This window comes from Rhipicephalus sanguineus, chromosome 3 (assembly GCF_013339695.2).
Source record: "Rhipicephalus sanguineus isolate Rsan-2018 chromosome 3, BIME_Rsan_1.4, whole genome shotgun sequence".
NCBI lineage: Eukaryota > Metazoa > Arthropoda > Arachnida > Ixodida > Ixodidae > Rhipicephalus > Rhipicephalus sanguineus.
The window spans coordinates 90,455,204-90,471,854 of record NC_051178.1 but is presented as its reverse complement, the minus strand read 5'-3'; the positions used below and the strand labels follow the sequence as shown (position 1 = coordinate 90,471,854).

Below are 16,651 nucleotides of genomic sequence, written 5' to 3'. Positions count from 1 at the left end.
AAGTATGCCAAACTAGACATGAACACTTTTAGGGGCGAAGCTACCTTATAGCATCACCTGGTCGGTCGTCGCTCCACGCGGCGTCCTCCGCCGTCGCGTCTCCCGTATCATTAAATAGATTGCGCTGTCCCATATAGATGCATGCAAACTGCAGTTGGGTGACGATATACAAGATAGCGCTGGCGCATAGAGATGTGTGCAATATGTGTGAAAAAAAGTAAAAAAAAAGGAAAAAGAAGAAAAAAAAAAGCAGCGGCACTCTGCACGCTAGATGGCGTTCAGTAATCAAAGCCATGTATCGCTTTGATTACTGCTGGGCGAAACCACTGAAAATTTCACGGTGTAACCATGATTGCTTCAGGAGCTTCGCCCAAGCTCTTCATCATTCACCCGTGGATATGCTGTAAATTTTTTTTATCACGTGTACCTATTTTTGAGGCAAACCAGAAAAGCATGTCACCTTTAAAATAGAGAGTGAAATAGTAATACACGAATATAACTGCCGTATTTGCAATGGTTATTTACTAAAGACGCTTCTCATGCCATGCAGTTGTGTAATTAGCATTCCCGCTTATCATCCGAATTAATCCTCATAATTAAAAAGTCACATTATTATGTCGCTTTAGCGGGGAAGACTAGAAGAAAAGTGTAGAATTTCTCATTGAGAGCGCCCGGCCTTAGGCATATATTTAACAGATGGCGTCAAGAGAGAAGACATAATAGAGAAGGAAAGGCAGGGAGGTTAACCAGTATAGGACAACCGGTTTGCTACCCTAGAGCTGTGCACGGGCCGTATTTCTGAGCCCCAGCCCGGCCCGGGCCCGCTGACTTTGTCGAAGGCCCGCCCGAGCCCGACGGCAAAGGGCTGCGAGCCCGCCCGGCCCGGCCCGACGTACGAAAACACAATCCCGGGCCCGGCCCGGCTTTTTGAAGGTTCGCTGCTAAAACAAAACATCGTTTTCCGGTAATTTGGTATTTTATTGAGCATATCAAATATCATCAAACGGCACACGACGAACAGTCTCTATTACACAGATTACAAATTACAAGTAGACGGCCTCATGCCAGCAACAATGGAGTTCGCTCACCAAAGCCGTCACGTGTATGGGGTATGCCCATGCAAGCGTCAGCTTGCACGAAGACGATCTACGTCGGGTCGCTCTTCGCTGTCGCGCGCATTTTAAGTCATATGGGATTTGGCCTTAAATCTAACGCGAACAGTCACGAGGCGCCGTCACTAGCTCAGGTGGTGTTACTTCTCTGTTTGTGGGAGTTCAACCGAGGCAGCGCTTTACCTGCTCCCCTTTTGTTTAAAGTAGCGAATGGAAAGGAAAAGCGGTAAAGGGCGGTTGCGGAAAAGGCGCTGCATGCGTGCTGGAAAACAATTCCCGCTCATTCTCTATATTTCAGGCTTGAGTCGGGCTTTGCGCCGGGCCTGAGCCCGGAACGATAAAAGTCCAAGTAGCCCGAGCCCGGCCCGGGCCCGAGTTGAAAATACGTCGGCCCGCCCGAGCCCGGCCCGCGGGCCGGGTCGGGCTCGGGCTCTCGGGCTACCCGGACCCCGTGCACACCTCTATGTTACCCTATACATGCGGATAGGGTGGGGGAGATTAAAGATGGAGAGGAAAGAGAGAGAGAACGATAGAACGATAGCACATGACACTGCACACACAGAATGAGTCGGTCACTCTTGCGTGGTACGCGACATTTACTAAACGTATACGCCTTTAGAGTTTACAATGAATGAAAGTTTATTGTCTTTAACAAGGAACACCATTGAAAAATTAGCATAAATCTCGAGCATGCCGTTGAATGTATCGAGCTCAATTATGTGCGAGCTATGAAATGAGAGCAGCTTTTCTATTTATTAGAATTGGTGACCTGTATACTTCTTCAATAATTACATACCTTCGAGCAACAAGATGAATGATCGATGAATAGAGTGCACTCGAACCTGCCGACCACTTCCTTCTTTAGAGAGGCAGTAAGAATTGTTTCATGCGCAGACGTGTGCTGAGAAGCGTTATGAACCTATATCTGCTGATGTGGTGTGGTAAAATGACTGTTGCAGCCCTTTGCATAAGCGCTGACCTCTCCACTTCTTATTCTATCAAGCAGTGGCCTGTTCATTGTCTCTTCTATACATTGAGGACGAGGTCACTAAAATGAGCGGCACTATCTTGCAAACTCATTCGAGTTCCGCGTCGAGCGCTGATTTTTGTTATCTTGTATTTTCACAGGTTCGACATAGCACGCCGTGGCATTTACCACTAACATAAATTGTCAAATGGAAATTCCTGCCATTGCGCGTTACCTTTGCCTAAACTAAAGAATTAAAGAAATCTGTGAGTGTACCAGATATGAGCTGTAGCCCGCAGTATTTCGCTATGATGCCAATCCACAATTACTCACCGTTTAAAAATGTCACAACGGAAAAGGCCTAACGAAAATCTGGAATACCAGCACTTCCAGGTGAATGGACGGGCAAAGAATTTGAATAATTCTGTTTTCTTATTTTCCAATTTTTTTCTTTTTTTTTCAGCAAACCTCACGAATGCGATACACGTTATCTATTTCTGTTGCACGGCAGACTATTTTTATTAGAGTACAGAAGAAAAAACGCGCACGCTGTGCTTAATGTTTAGCCCAGGGGCCCATTGCAAATAGATAACATAATTGTATCTATTTCGCGGTTTCTATATTGCCCTGGGCATTTTTTTTTTCTTTTTGTGGGCGTTCTTGTGAAAGAAACACATATTGAGTATAAGAACAAATATATTGGACGCCACGTTATTGTTGTCATCGTTTGCGTTAAATGTATTTCCGATGTACTTCTAAAGCCGATTTTTAACCACACCTGCATATTTCCCATTTTCTAACTACCTTTGCAAGAGCATAGCAGAAAACGCTTGTACCTTATGTGTAATAGGTATCTCCCAGGTGTGTTGGCCCATATTTTGGCCTAGGTAAAATTACAGTCATTGCACTGTGTAAAGGTGGATGACGAGCGGCGCTGTCGAGCACTGCCGTCTGCACTCTCGACGCCGTTCTTCATGAGCCCGTTGACGCTCGAGTGTTCTTAGAATGCGCCGTCGACCCCATACTTGTGACGAACGACCGCGCCTACTCTGTGCCTACTTAACTGACGCGAAGAAACACGTATGAAAGGCGTGCCCCTTGTGATGCAGGCTTCTTTTTTTATTCTCTCTGTTTTCGACAGCTCTTTTTACGATGTGAGCGTCGGAGAGCTTTATCAACGATGAAGCCGTTGGTTTGAACACACACACAAAAAAAACTTTATGAAACCATTAGAGAGGGGGAAAAATCTACAAAACACTAAACACTGAACAAAAGGTTCACTACACACGGCAAAACGTTCTTAACCACATACAAAGCACAAGTTCAAAGTTTTAAGTTAAGCGTTATAATTCCGGCACGGATGAACAGCGGAGCTGGCAAGAATGCTAGTCTGGTCTCACCCACTAGCGGAGGCTTGGCTGGAGGACTGTAGAGTTGACGGGTCTGCCTGGTGTGACGAGGGGACGGCAGATGCTCGGCGATGCATGGCGAAGCCAAGATTAGCCGGATGAGGCGGTTCGATGCAAGACTCGGGCCCGTAGCCCAACTGCCGTTGCTTTGCCTGCACCGGGATCAGCAGGCCTTGCTCTCGAACGGACGAACCGTTGAAGTTCGCCTTCCCTGGACGCCGTGGTCCGAAGGTCCCGGCCGGGTGAAGTCGTGAATGCTCGGGTCCGCAACCCGACTGCCCGTCTTCAGCGCTCGGCTACCGCCTTGCTGCCCCGTTCGCCTCGAACTCCCAACTCTCTTGTCTTCCAGGCTTCTCCTCGGTCTCGGGTCAACTTGTCCCGTCCTGATTGGCGATGCTCAAGTTTCGTGGTGCCCAACTATTGGCCCCTGGAATCTCCGTGGCGAATTCCTATTGGGCCACTTGTCCGTCGAACCCTTGTGCCTCGCGCCCTCGTGAAGGTTTTCGCCATCGTCGTCTTCCTTTCGGCACGTGTGCTCATCTCCGTACGCGCACATCTTGTCTTTCTCTTTATAGCTCTCACTTTTCAACGGCGCACAATTCAAACGCGCACTCCACTCATCACACCCTCCACTTAAGTTTCCTGGTTAGCCTCCACGATCGGCCCACGTTAGAACGATCAACGATGTCAATTGATGACCTCATCGCGTGACGTAATCCTGACCTTGATAAGTATGGCGAGCTGCGGCCTCACGATGCCATTATATTACGACGTCATTACGGGAGGTAATTGCTTCCCCGGAGCAGGTCGCGTCGTGTTTTTCATTTCGTGGACGAACGTGGATGAACACCAAAAATCAGGCAATGTTCCATTTACAGCTTCGTTCCGAAAATGCGATTCTTGCTAGTGCTGAGGTTTGAACACAGGGCTACACGCCGATTCTCGCTAAATTGGGATATAACTGAACCATCAATATCACTGCGCGGTATTCGCTAAGCAAAAGAAATGTAGAAAGAAAACAATTTTCATGGAGGCTTCGATGCATATGGTGGAACTAGAATCTGGAAGCAGGCTGCAGGACAAGATTCAGAGCCCGCATGGAGAGTTTCACACATTAGCGAAATTTAAAATTTGCAAGAATTTAATTTCAATATCGCGTTTCGGTGATTGTGTGATGCTCCTTCTGAGGCGCCCGTTCCGGACACCCGCGATGGCTTGAACAGATATGAATGAAGTGCCACGTCTTTAAAATATTCTATTGTATCGTAGGGTTTCGTATAGTTCATTGCAGACGCGAAGCCGTTGTCGCTCGAGGACAATGCTCTAGGGCCGGCTGCAACTAACAATACCACTGTACGCTTAAGCATCTGTCATATAACTCGCAAAGGAGATTATGCGTGATTTCGAAGCTAATCTTGTTATGAGCAAGAGATTTTGGTGGCGGTGGCGGCGTTCTATGCGAGAAATACGGCACCCGCGAGTGTGCCGAAATGCGGCACTCGAAGGTGCGACGATCCCACGCGTATTTGTATGCACCGTTTCCCAATAATTGATGGTCTCTCGATCGTGGGTGTCACAAACGAGTGTTCTTTGGAAAGAAGCGTCAAATCTCGGCAGCAGCCGAGCCCTCGCCGCGACACAAAAAACCCGCCCCCTCACCCAAAGTAGACGCCCCGCCAACAGTCAGCATGCTTCGCATAAAGCGCTCGCACAAGCGCTGGAACAAACGAGATATCGAGATATAATGCCATGTCGAGCGAGGCCGCTACCTCAGGCGCGTCGGCCGCCGAGAGGCGTACATACATCACGGAACTTGTTCACTCTTTCCTAAGTCTCCACTGCGATCTGAGCAGATTTGTCGAGTCAAAGACTCTGGAACGGGGCCAAAACCCATATATGCACGCAAAGATGGCCGGATAGCAGTAGTTTGGTCGGTCAGAAAGGAAGTGTTGCGTTATGATACAGTGCTCTCAATCAGTCAGCTTAGACGGAAGTGTTATATAAGGTGTCACCGTGAGTTCACTGAAGTGTTTTGAAAAAGTTAGAGAAATCTCTCAGGCAGTGATGCCGAGAAATGACATGTAATCGCCGAAAGCCGAGAGGTAACCAAGGATGGATATGAAACGACTTTGAGTGTTCTTGAATATTCTCGAGTGCCTTGAACTTCAGCGAAATTCGAACACTGCTTCTCTCTTGTTAAATATATTTGCGTTGTTATTTAGCCAGTAAAGTGTGCGTGAATGTAAGATGTTCGTACTACCTTAAATGAGAAGATATTTTGCCTTTGTCTTAGGTACTCTTCCCTCTGATTCCGTCTATAGGCCACAAGCGGCCTTCGCGGGTGAGATAAAGGGACCTAATCTTAAATTGTCCGTCATTTCGTGGTGTTTATCGGGAGTAGATTCATGAGTCCTTTGAATATGCCCAGCTATATCCTCCAACGAACGGGTTTTGACAGTCCGCCTGTTGACGATGAGCCGGCTCTATTATGGCAGTCCGAGATTTTATCGAGGTCACATTCTCCTTTCACATTGTGACATTTCATTGCTGCCTTTAATTGCTTCATTCCATTGTTTCCCTTATGACCGTCGTTGGTGACTGTAGCAACAGAAGTGTAGCGCTGCTAAGCCCGTGGATGAAGGTTCAATTCCGGGCATCGAGAAAGAAAAAATGTAGGAGGGAGCATTACGCAATGCAACAGCAAGAAATAAAGAAAAATATTAGATCAGTCAGGGCACGCCAAGCCTGACTTGCCCCCATTTGCCTTGTAGGGGAAGGAATTGACTTTTTTTGTTAGCCAGAGAAGACGCTCTTGCGTTAGATTACGTATGGAGGACCTCCACTCTAAATTCCGCAGGAGTCCAAAAATACATAGCTCTCCAGCGTTACCATACGTTATATTGATTGTAATGATGACAAAAAAGAAGGAGAAACAAAATCGGGAATGAACTTGTTACGATAATCAGGAAATATTTATATTGGTCAATCCCAACAGAATGTTCTAGAAGGAGAAGAATATACTTTTATTCTGAGCAAGTGCAATGTGCGCCCAGAGTGGGCGGCTTCCTTATTCCAGGTAGCCGACGGCATATGGGCCTCTCCCGAGCTTGTTTAGGCGACGGCATACGGGCCTCTCCCGAGCTTGTTCCAGTGTTGTACACGTTCCCCGAAAACGGGAACGAAAGCTCGTTCCTCGTTTCGTTCCAATTTTGGAACGAGTTCCCGTTACGAGTTCGTTTAATCAGAAAGGAACTCGTTCTAGTTATATTTCGAAAATTGAAACGTGTCGTTACATTAACGTTACATTTGTATTTTTATTGAAATATACTGCCGGTCAGTGCCTGATAATCCTGAGGCGAAATAAAGTGAGCAATTTAAAGTTCACATCGAGCTACGTATATTTTACTAATTTGACATCGCCGGCAGCAGGTTATAGGTAGATGAAAAGAATCGAAAGAAACGCTCCTAGATAAACGTTTTCAGAGACCACGGGCAATACTACAGACACGTCTAACTGCAACTTTCGTGCTTGTCTATTACAAGTGCAACACATATGGCACTTTCCACGTTAGTCTTCAAATACGTAGTCAGAATACTTCGCTTCAGATATTCAAATAGATATTTCCACACAGGCATCAATATAAAGTTTCTTGCACAGGAAACCGCATGGAAAGAAACAATACAGTTCGTAGGTCGCAGGCTCGGCCCCTGCCGGCGGCAAGTTATCTTTTCCTCCACTTTACTATCTTCAAATTTACATCATGATTACTAGAAATAACGTCCCCTATACTTTCCTTGGCTTTCTTCTCTGTTCTGAAATTACAATACATAGGTCTTTAACGGTTGCTGATTCAGCCTCGCAGTTTCGACACACGCACACACACACACACACACACACACCTTGGTTTCGACCCTTGGTATTACATCCCAAGAACTGATTACTTGATATCTCTACTCCCAGGATGCCGGCCACCAAAGAAAGGCCTTTTTGAGAAGCACGTCGTCACTTCATTTCCATTTTTTGCATCAATTTCTAAGTTTGCTTAACTTATGACCTGTCCAAAAGAATGGGAAAGACGGGGGGAGGGGGAGCTGACGTTGTGGTAAAGCTTGGCGCGGCCCCTAATGGAGAAACTCGCATAAACTGACGTTTTTCTTATTTGTGGTTAACCTTGAATGAAAGTCAAAAGTGCTGAAGCTTCAAAAGTCAATTCATGCTGATGTCATAACTGGTCATATTTAGGCTACGTTCAACGCAAATTTCAACGTTGAACTCACTGTTGAATTTTGCCGTCTCTGATAGCAAACAGTAGGTAGTTTTCCTGTATGACGTGCCGTACAACAAGAAGAGTAAGAAACTTTCTGCGAGAGTCCGACACTCATGTAGAGGTATGCTTTACATGAAGTCGAAGATACGGCGCAGTGCATTATGTTGTCATTAATGATGTCATTTTACCGACCACTCCTGGTGTACTCTAGCGTCATGTCTGGTACTAGGAGCACTGGCATTAATGTATGTTTATTCTGATGACATGATTGGCCGTGTGTCTTTCATGCCTTTTATTAGCATTCTCAAAGAAATGTGAAAAAGAGAGCTTTAACGCAAATCTTGTTCAGAACACTTGTTTTAGTCTTTATTTTCACGAGTGCTGCAGTTGTCCCAAACTGTTTCCAGCCTTCCGTAGTTGCTCTTCCGCTTGACGAAACATTTTGAGCAACTTCCTCATAAATTTTCCGTAACGGTCAGTTTCATCCGCGGCATAACCACTCGTAACCTTTGATAGCAATTCAGACACGATCTTAAACGCCTTTTCCTTTAGCTTATCCTTGGCCTCCTTCGTGGCTTTCTTGATGTTGTCCTTGGCCTCCTTGTACGCCCCCTTTACGGATGTCTTCATTTTCTTAGCAGCATTTTTCACAGCTTCCTTTGTTTTGTTCCACAGGTCCCGGAAAAAGTACTCTTCACCCTGAAAAATCCAAACACCGAGGCGTGTGAGTTCGAAATTACTAAAGTCAGTGCACACCATCTCACCATTTTTTCAATAATTTATTCCCATACACGCACGTGTACATGCGTGTAAGAGGAAGAACAGCAGTTCTCATGGATGCCATTTTTTCTTAAGTCATGAATGAGCTCACCTCACAAGTAATTTTTCTGACCAATAACTGCATTGTCAACGAATGAACGCAGTACGTATGAGTAACTTTGTAATTGTTACCACTGTACAACTAATTCTTTTATAGGCCAAAATAGAGAGACAGAGCAAGAAACAGGCTAGCCAAGACAACCCAATTTTCAAGTCAATTCGCGCGTGCTTTGAAACATTCAAACTCCTATAGCGTCCAGATTAGGCTTTCCTGTTAAAATAACACTGTGAATGTCATAACCGCACGTTACGTAACGTCACATGATGACGTCATTTCATGACATCGTAGCTTGGTCAAAGGTGGTCCGATCACCGAGGCAATACAAAACCAGGTGAGTTACCTCGGATCTTGAAGGCAGTGCGAAAGCACATTAGGTGCAGAAAACTTTCAAAGGGTGGCGGAGCATGATGAATACATCGACTGAATACATCGACTGAGTCGTCTTAAGTGATTGCATATGAGGACCCTGCATATTTTGTTCATAATGTATATAAAAAATGCAGCTTAAGAGACCATCCGACAGACTGCAGTGGGTCTACTGAAGCGGCATTATGAGTACCACGGGAAGGAAACCAGAGCAGAAGGTGGCAGAAAAGTAGGCGTTGTTATCATATATCGAGAAATTACCCTAAGGTAGATAAGTACATTTTTAGGCACAAGTAAGAGCGCTATGTTATCATTTGTTTGTTACCCTAAGTTAAACAAAGAGCTGCCTGGGCTGGTGCTTTCAGGCTGCATATATCAAACCCGTGATAAGCCAAGTACTCTTGTTCTTGAGGTGGTTACCTTTACCGACCCATATTAACTACGACGAACAAACGCGCCGACATATTTGTCTCAAACATTGCTTGCTTTCGTAAACAAAATACATTTGCCTCTATTATCTGTTGTTTTCTCGTGCAGCAAAAAAAAATATTACGCAAGTGTATTTTTTTTCTTCAGCGCATTGCACGAATCGAGAGTCGAAGAATAACTTCGCATCGCTAAGAGATGAAAAATTACCTTACAAGGGGCCGGAGCCGATTTTTCCACAAGCGAACTTGTTTTCCTCTAGGTTGCAAGCGCTTTCCTTTGCGGATGTATGTATATGCTTCGTAACCTTGAGATCGTCAGAGTTGTGACCAACTACATTAGGACGCTGTGCCACTGTTATCGGTAATTTTTGCGCATTGTCCGCTCGATGCCCGCTTAATCTAAAATTAACAGGCTGGTATGTGTCGCCAATCCACTGTTTATGCGATATCTTGTGCTACAAAATGTACGGTGGCTAGACAGGATGGCCTGTTAATATTAGAATAAACGGGCCATCGCGCGGACATGGCGAAGAAATGACCGAAAGCAGTGGCACCAAATTTTAACGTAGCAGGTACCAACTTCGACAATCTGAAATGTTACATACTTCAGTAAAACTTCCGATCCCTATGAGACAGAAAATATAGAGAATCATACCCTATTCAGAAGTTTATGCACTGCAGCCAGCTCGTATAAACAATTAAAAGGGGGCTCTTTAATCCATCGGATATGGTACATGCACAACGAAAACAAATGAGAATTAAGCCCTTCTTCTGGAATTTCTAACCGTACTTATTCCGGTAAAGTAATGGTTGTCTAGTGGTGCCTCCTCCTGAAAACCATAATTAGGCAAAATGTCCACCCCACCCCCAACCTCACCTTCACCTGCGTTCCTTTGAAGGACTAAATTCTCTTTCATTTTGACTAAGCCAATTCGTCAGGACGGCCCCTCCCCCATACACCCCCCCCCCCCCCCGCCGATTTCGCAGTTGCCTGTCCTCCTTTGTTTGGGTTGGAGGAGAGAGTAGGAAGCCTATAGACACACGCGCTAAGGCAAAGAGTTGCAGGCTTGACGACAAGTCCACTTGTCGAAACGTCAGCCCCAGCACGCCCAGTGTTCACGATTTTTTCATCTCTTCAAACTGCTACCTTCCCCTGACTCTTGTCTTTTTTTAACTGGTATCGCTAACAAAGGCGTATTAATTTTGTGCGTTTAGACAGTCACTTGACATCAGTATTCTAGAATGCGTCTTTCTCTGAAACAACTTCTTGCTAAGGGTCCTTATTTAACCTACAAGTGCATGTCCGCTAATGCAGCATTATCCCAGGTAAGGAAAGTAATCGAGCTTAAGAACACACTTCATGTGTCCTTCATCACTTACAGGACATGCCTTGTTTAAACTAATTTCATGACGAAGAGTTTAATATCTGATTGAGGGAGGGGGGTTATATCCCTTTATATACACAAAACTTTACACGAATAAAGCGCTCACATCCTTTCTTTTGTGCACCACATTTAGTAGGCCAAATCAGATATATTAAGAAGGGATATATATATTATGCATGCTGGATAGACTGCCGCCTGTCATGGAAAGATGAATTCTTCAATATCCTCCCTCGTTTTACAACTCACCTCGGCGCTCAGCTCTTCGTCCTTTTCTAGCGTATCTGCTACGTCACGAAGGATCTCGCCCAGATAAACGGCCTCTTGAGCAGCGTTCGCAAATACTGCATCAACGCTTGACTCTTCCTCGGGAAGAGTATGCGCATTTGCTGAAATAGAAACAGCGCCATTAGCATTTGGTGTACACGCCAAGTACACTATAAGAAACTGCTCATAAAATTAAAATCGTTAAAGCTTAGTGAAAAGCAGTATATCTCAGCGTATAGCGACTCGTGTATTGCACTGATCTATCAAGGAAAGAGAGGAAGTAACGTAACAACTTTTTAGCTCGTAATACTTAAATTGAAAAGGAAGTGTAAATATTAGGTGTGCTGATCATCGGAAAGCATCGCCACTACCGGCGGCTCGCGAAGCCGGTAGTACCATTACACGAAAACGGTGACTTTGGACTATATTGGCGCACTGACAAAGTGATAACGATTACTTCAACCGAGCATCATCTAAGCTGAACACCGTACAATTGAAAAAAAAATAATTAATTGCCAGGCAAGTTCTTTGTTTATTGATTTGTCAGTGGGATCATTAAACTGTGCAGTAGTATTGTCATTATGAGGTCAAAGGCGATGCGTTTCATGAGAGTGAAGTAATGAATACAATCAAACTCGAGCAGAATAGTGTCAAACTGTGAGGCCTTGCGACAGTTCCGTTCTAGGAATTTGGCGTTAACGCCGGCGAAAGCATGCGCTGGAACATGTCTCATTCCCTCGAAGCTAATGCAACATGCTTCCAGATTCCGGGAATCGTCTTTGTTGGAATAACAATAGCATTGCTCTACGAACAATAGCATTGTCTTCTCTAGGATGATTTGTTATCTCCCGTCAGACATGACTTGATAGGTGTGCAGTAGAGGAGCCGGTTCACTTCAGCTTAGCACTCAGAAATATAGCGGTTGATGAGGGTCCCGCCTGCTTCTCCAATTCGATAGCTTCCCATTGACTGGACTGTGTGGCTTTCGGGGTAACGTGGTACATGATGACAGTATGAAGGTGTCCATTAGGGCAAGACACTTTTTTAATAAAGTTCATTCGTAATTTCAGCTTTTATGCAGTGTATTTTTCTCCACGTGCTCGCGTCATAACCTGCTGCAGCACTGGACACAGTTCTCATTGCTTGTCCTGTGGTGCGTTTGCAAGGGCCTCAACAGCTTGCAGAAAGACGTTAAAAAAGCTCATCTTTAGCAACGAAGAGCTCGCGCAGTGATGCTGGATGCAAAGCCGGCTGGACGGTCTTACAACGTACAAAACTCGAAGTATCACTTATACGCCCCAGTTCAATTCTGCCAGCAGTCGCGAGCAACAGTGGTGAGAATGATCGGCAGTAAGCAATTTTATAAGCACTTAAAGCAGGCTCACTGTCCTGTTAATCCGTCAATGTTTAAGTTCTGTTCACCATACACATGAGTTACGCACAAGTAAATTTGGAGCCGTTAGTTCTCACGGTTTTGTAATGTTGCACGACATGTAGACGATTTTAGTGCAATTTATCGCCTGCTTGAGAAAAAAAAATGGCGAGGAAGTTGCTCTATCATAGTAATTTCTTTTGGTATGTACGATCTAGTTTTTCATAAGTATTGATTATGCGACAAGGTGTTTTTTTTTATTGAGGCGAGAACCAGACGCCATCAGACGTATACCTTGAAAAACCAGGAGTGCGGTAGAAATGCCCTCGCGACCTCAAGTAAGGGTTCAAGACGGAATCGAACATGGGTGCTTTGCATGGCAGTCAAGTATTTTACCAAACAATAACGCCAGTGCCTGGAATATGTATTGAAAAAATACCCCATGCCGTGTCATGTCGCGAGAGCAGTGACTTAGCCGACGTATGATACTGCGTGGCAAAAGCTTAGAATTGCCGCAAGCGTCGCGGCATGTGAATTCCGTAAGGAGCGGTTGTCGCAATGGTCCACCCATTCAAAGCAGTCCGCCATAATTAATCATAATGATCATTCATGACTATCGTCATCATCGTAAGCAAAAGCAGCACGCACGTGCGCGCATTTCCCTACAGATGCGTGATGGGCGCTTCGCTAAAATGGGCATACATTTCCCAAGACGCACAAAGACAAAAGTGCCGAAGTTTAGGAGACGATGGAAGCTTGAATAGATAAAAAAATCGGCAGATCCCACGCGTTGCGGCAATCGGTTTCTTGCGAAGCAGTCAGCGAGTACTTCTATACTGTATTTTATGGCTTTGAGCCAAGCGCTACGATGTGGATCGACGTGTTTTTGTAAGTGTAGTAGCTATGTGCACATCGTGGGCTTACCAGGCACGTCGACAACACTGGCGTTTAAATGGTAACTTATGGTGCGACGTTATGTCAGCCCTCACGTATAGAGCACATACGTCAGTATTATAGAAACTAAGTGCGCTTTATGGTGCAGTCATGTGAATATCACACGTAACTTTCTTTAATGTATTCTACCGGGATTGAGCAATGCTCCAATATATAGCTTGCTGAATCATAGGAATACAAATGTAATGCTTATTAGACTGCTATAAAAGCGGTGCCAACACTGGAACCACAGACGTTAATGTGATATGACGCCTGCATCGTAGCAGTACATATGTAGTGTTTACTGCTTTCTTGTTAAATTAGATAGCCAGCAACAGAAACACAATTGGCGTTGTACTAACATTACGCCTTCATAGGCTCTTTCTGCTAACCAGTTTATATACCTGGCGTGGCTCTGTGGTAGAATACCTTATTGCCACGCAGAATGCTTGGGTTCGATTCCTGCTGATCCTAATTCTTATTCTTTCCATTCGTCGGGTCAACGCTGCCGATGTCGGTTTTTCTTAATGCTATCTCATTTAAATTACCAATGTCTGTTTTCGCCGTTCCGGGGTAGATATAAACTGTCAATCACCAGTGACGCATACCCGTACACTGCGGCTCGTGGTGAACGGGTATGTGCCACTCTTGTCTGGATTAAAGGGTTTGACGACGTACGCGACAGGATTTTCACGTTATTCATGTCATGGCCCCACATTCATGTTCATCAATTCCTCTGACCCTCCCATGCCACTTTTGTTATACACCAAGCTAAGGAAACGATCGCGAGAGCACGCTGACGTAGGCGGCTACATAGATAGATAGATAGATAGATAGATAGATAGATAGATAGATAGATAGATAGATAGATAGATAGATAGATAGATAGAAGTGCTCAAAGTGCCAAACGTTCGCTAAGAAATGCTTCACATTTAAATTTCGATAACACGGGGTGTCATAGGAGCCGACGTTTCGAGAAGCGGACTTGTCTTCATCAAAGCCGCAACTACTTTGTTGCAGCTTTCAGACAGTCGAAGCCTTGAAGCAGACAAGTCCGGTCTTCCAAACGTCGGCTTCCACGACACCTCAGGATCACAAATTTTAAATCCAAAAGTGGTCGCGTAAAACGTTCAAAGTATCGATTTATGGCATAGCATGTAAGTAAACATGCTATGCAATAAATCGTTGCGGCTCAATTATCTTACATGACTTTCTACAGGCCTTTTTTTTTCTCCGTGTGTTACAAGAGTCTAGCACAGCCCGTTTTTTTTTTGCTTTACGTAACTTAACACCGCCTTGAGCATAGCCGAGACGATTTCGCCCAATCATGTATATCAGCTGCGGTCTACAGAATGCGTTACCGTTCCACGAAATTCCGCCCCTGGGTGGCTGTGCACACGGCTGGCACTACGAAGATATGCAGCAGTTATTTCCAATAAATTTATTAAAGTTTGTGAATAACTTTATGAAAGCGCACAGTATACTAACTGATAAAGTTGTAACAAAGGAGTCTAGCAAGTTGCACCCGCGCACAATTTTTTCGAGGCAATCGTTAGGTTAAACTTGTTAGTTTGGTTAATATACGAATTTTGCGCATTTATGACGATATGTGCTTTTATTTGTTCATGAGAACAAATATTCTACTTACCTGTTAAGGCAACAAGACCCACAAGGCAAACTGCTGTGAATATATGCCGCATTATGACTGCGAAGAAAAATTAAATATTTCAGTCATCTGTGTGAGAGTAAGACCCAAATTTGTAGAAAAATGCATTTTTTTTCTTTTTTACTTTCGATACAGGCTTCTCACGCAGATCATAGTGACATCAGTATCCAAATACAACGGTAGATTTTTTGTACAAAAAAAAACAAACAAACACATAGTTGTAGAAAACGCTTGTACCGTCTCTCGCTTTTTTTCTGTCCCACGTCCATCGCGCTTCACTTTACCAAATAAACATCATTTAGTTGCCCGAAATTCTACTCTTTCGTAATTGCAGAAATTTACCAGCCTAATTAAAAATTATTATTTACCGAAGCTCTCCAAGTTATTTTTGTTTCGTACTTTGCGTCCCTGCATATCATACCCATGAACCTTCATCTTTTGTACTCCATATTCCAAAACGCACAATATATATAGCTTTAACGGGAATTCCTGCAATTAAAATACCATATATGTCACAGAACGTATCCTGCCATACTTATACCTTTGAGAGATAGTGTCAAATAGACGCGGAGAAGTTTACACACTACAATAATTCGCAGTTTTTGCGTTTAACAAAACCAGACTTGAAGAAGTGAGCAGAAATATCGCGTATGGCATAAGCGAGTCAACTTACCCAATGGAGAAGGCGACCTCGCGAAGTACGTATCGAGCTCAACCATGTACAAACTATGAGAGCAGCTAAGCTTTTATACTATATCCAATCGAATGACCGCTACTCATCGTGAGTAAATAGATAACCTCTAGCCACAAGATCAACGATCCATGAATAGCGACACGGGGACCTGCATACCGTTCCTATCTCTTGAGAGGCAATAAGAATTGTTTGTGGAGCAGACATGCGTGGAGAGGCGTGATGAACCTCAATGTTGTCATGTAATCTCCTAACGCCTTCCATGCGCCCATCAATTCAAGTGCTGATCTCTGTACTATTCACTCAAACAATGGTTTGTTCATTTGCTTCTTTAACACAATAGTGCAAGGGGATTGAAATGCTTGATAAGCACCCAGTTTGGAAGGCACCTCCTTTTATCATCTCGGATTTCCCAGGTCTCGGTTTTTTCTAGCTTCGAAATAATGTCCCACACTGCGCAGTAATCGGAGGTGTCTGAATCGAAGAGCGGTCATTTGCCCTCACGTTTAACTAAACAAAAGATAAAAATTGTCGGTTAGGGTGCCGAATATGAGGTGTCGCTTGCAGTATTTCCTAGTGAATCGAAGCTACAAGCATTCCCTGATAAGAAAGGCCGCAATTGAAAGTGCTAATAAAATCAGGAGTGACAGCACTTCCAGATATGTCAACTTAAAAATCATTTATATGATTGCCTTCTTTATATTTCCCATTCTCTTTTTCAGTAATATATATAAGCTCGGTTTAACCTTAGATGTTTCTTATTTGTGTTTGCCCTAAAAAGTCGCTGTTAGAACTAGGAATAAAAACATCGCGTTTTACGCTGACTCATCGGACCTCTTGCAGATGGATCTATTTGATGGTTTCCGCTTCACGGTCACTGTAGTGCCTTAGACTCAATATTTGCCCTCTT

At 44.3% G+C, this 16,651-nt stretch overlaps 1 protein-coding gene across 1 annotated transcript; it reads right to left on the bottom strand.

The window, feature by feature from the left end:
- Positions 1–8,049: 8,049 nt before the first annotated feature.
- On the bottom strand, positions 8,050–15,821 carry LOC119386836 (uncharacterized). Its single transcript, XM_037654100.2, has 4 exons — positions 15,724–15,821; positions 15,033–15,089; positions 11,062–11,201; positions 8,050–8,455 (listed from the first exon to the last, which is right to left on the bottom strand). The coding sequence occupies exons 1-4, from the start codon at positions 15,767–15,769 to the stop codon at positions 8,129–8,131; spliced, it is 570 nt and encodes a 189-aa protein (XP_037510028.1). The 5' UTR covers positions 15,770–15,821; the 3' UTR covers positions 8,050–8,128.
- Between the last annotated feature and the right edge of the window lie 830 nt (positions 15,822–16,651).

What these genes read in the sequence shown, in the direction of transcription:
- LOC119386836 (XM_037654100.2), bottom strand. Translation starts at nt 15,769, where the DNA reads ATGGTTGAGCTCGATACGTACTTCGCGAGGTCGCCTTCTCCATTGG. An exon ending in GAGGTCGCCTTCTCCATTGG is followed by an intron (nt 15,090 to 15,723) that starts GTAAGTTGACTC and finishes TTTTCTTCGCAG; the next exon opens with TCATAATGCGGCATATATTC. An exon ending in ACGAAGAGCTGAGCGCCGAG is followed by an intron (nt 8,456 to 11,061) that starts GTGAGTTGTAAA and finishes TGGATTTTTCAG; the next exon opens with GGTGAAGAGTACTTTTTCCG.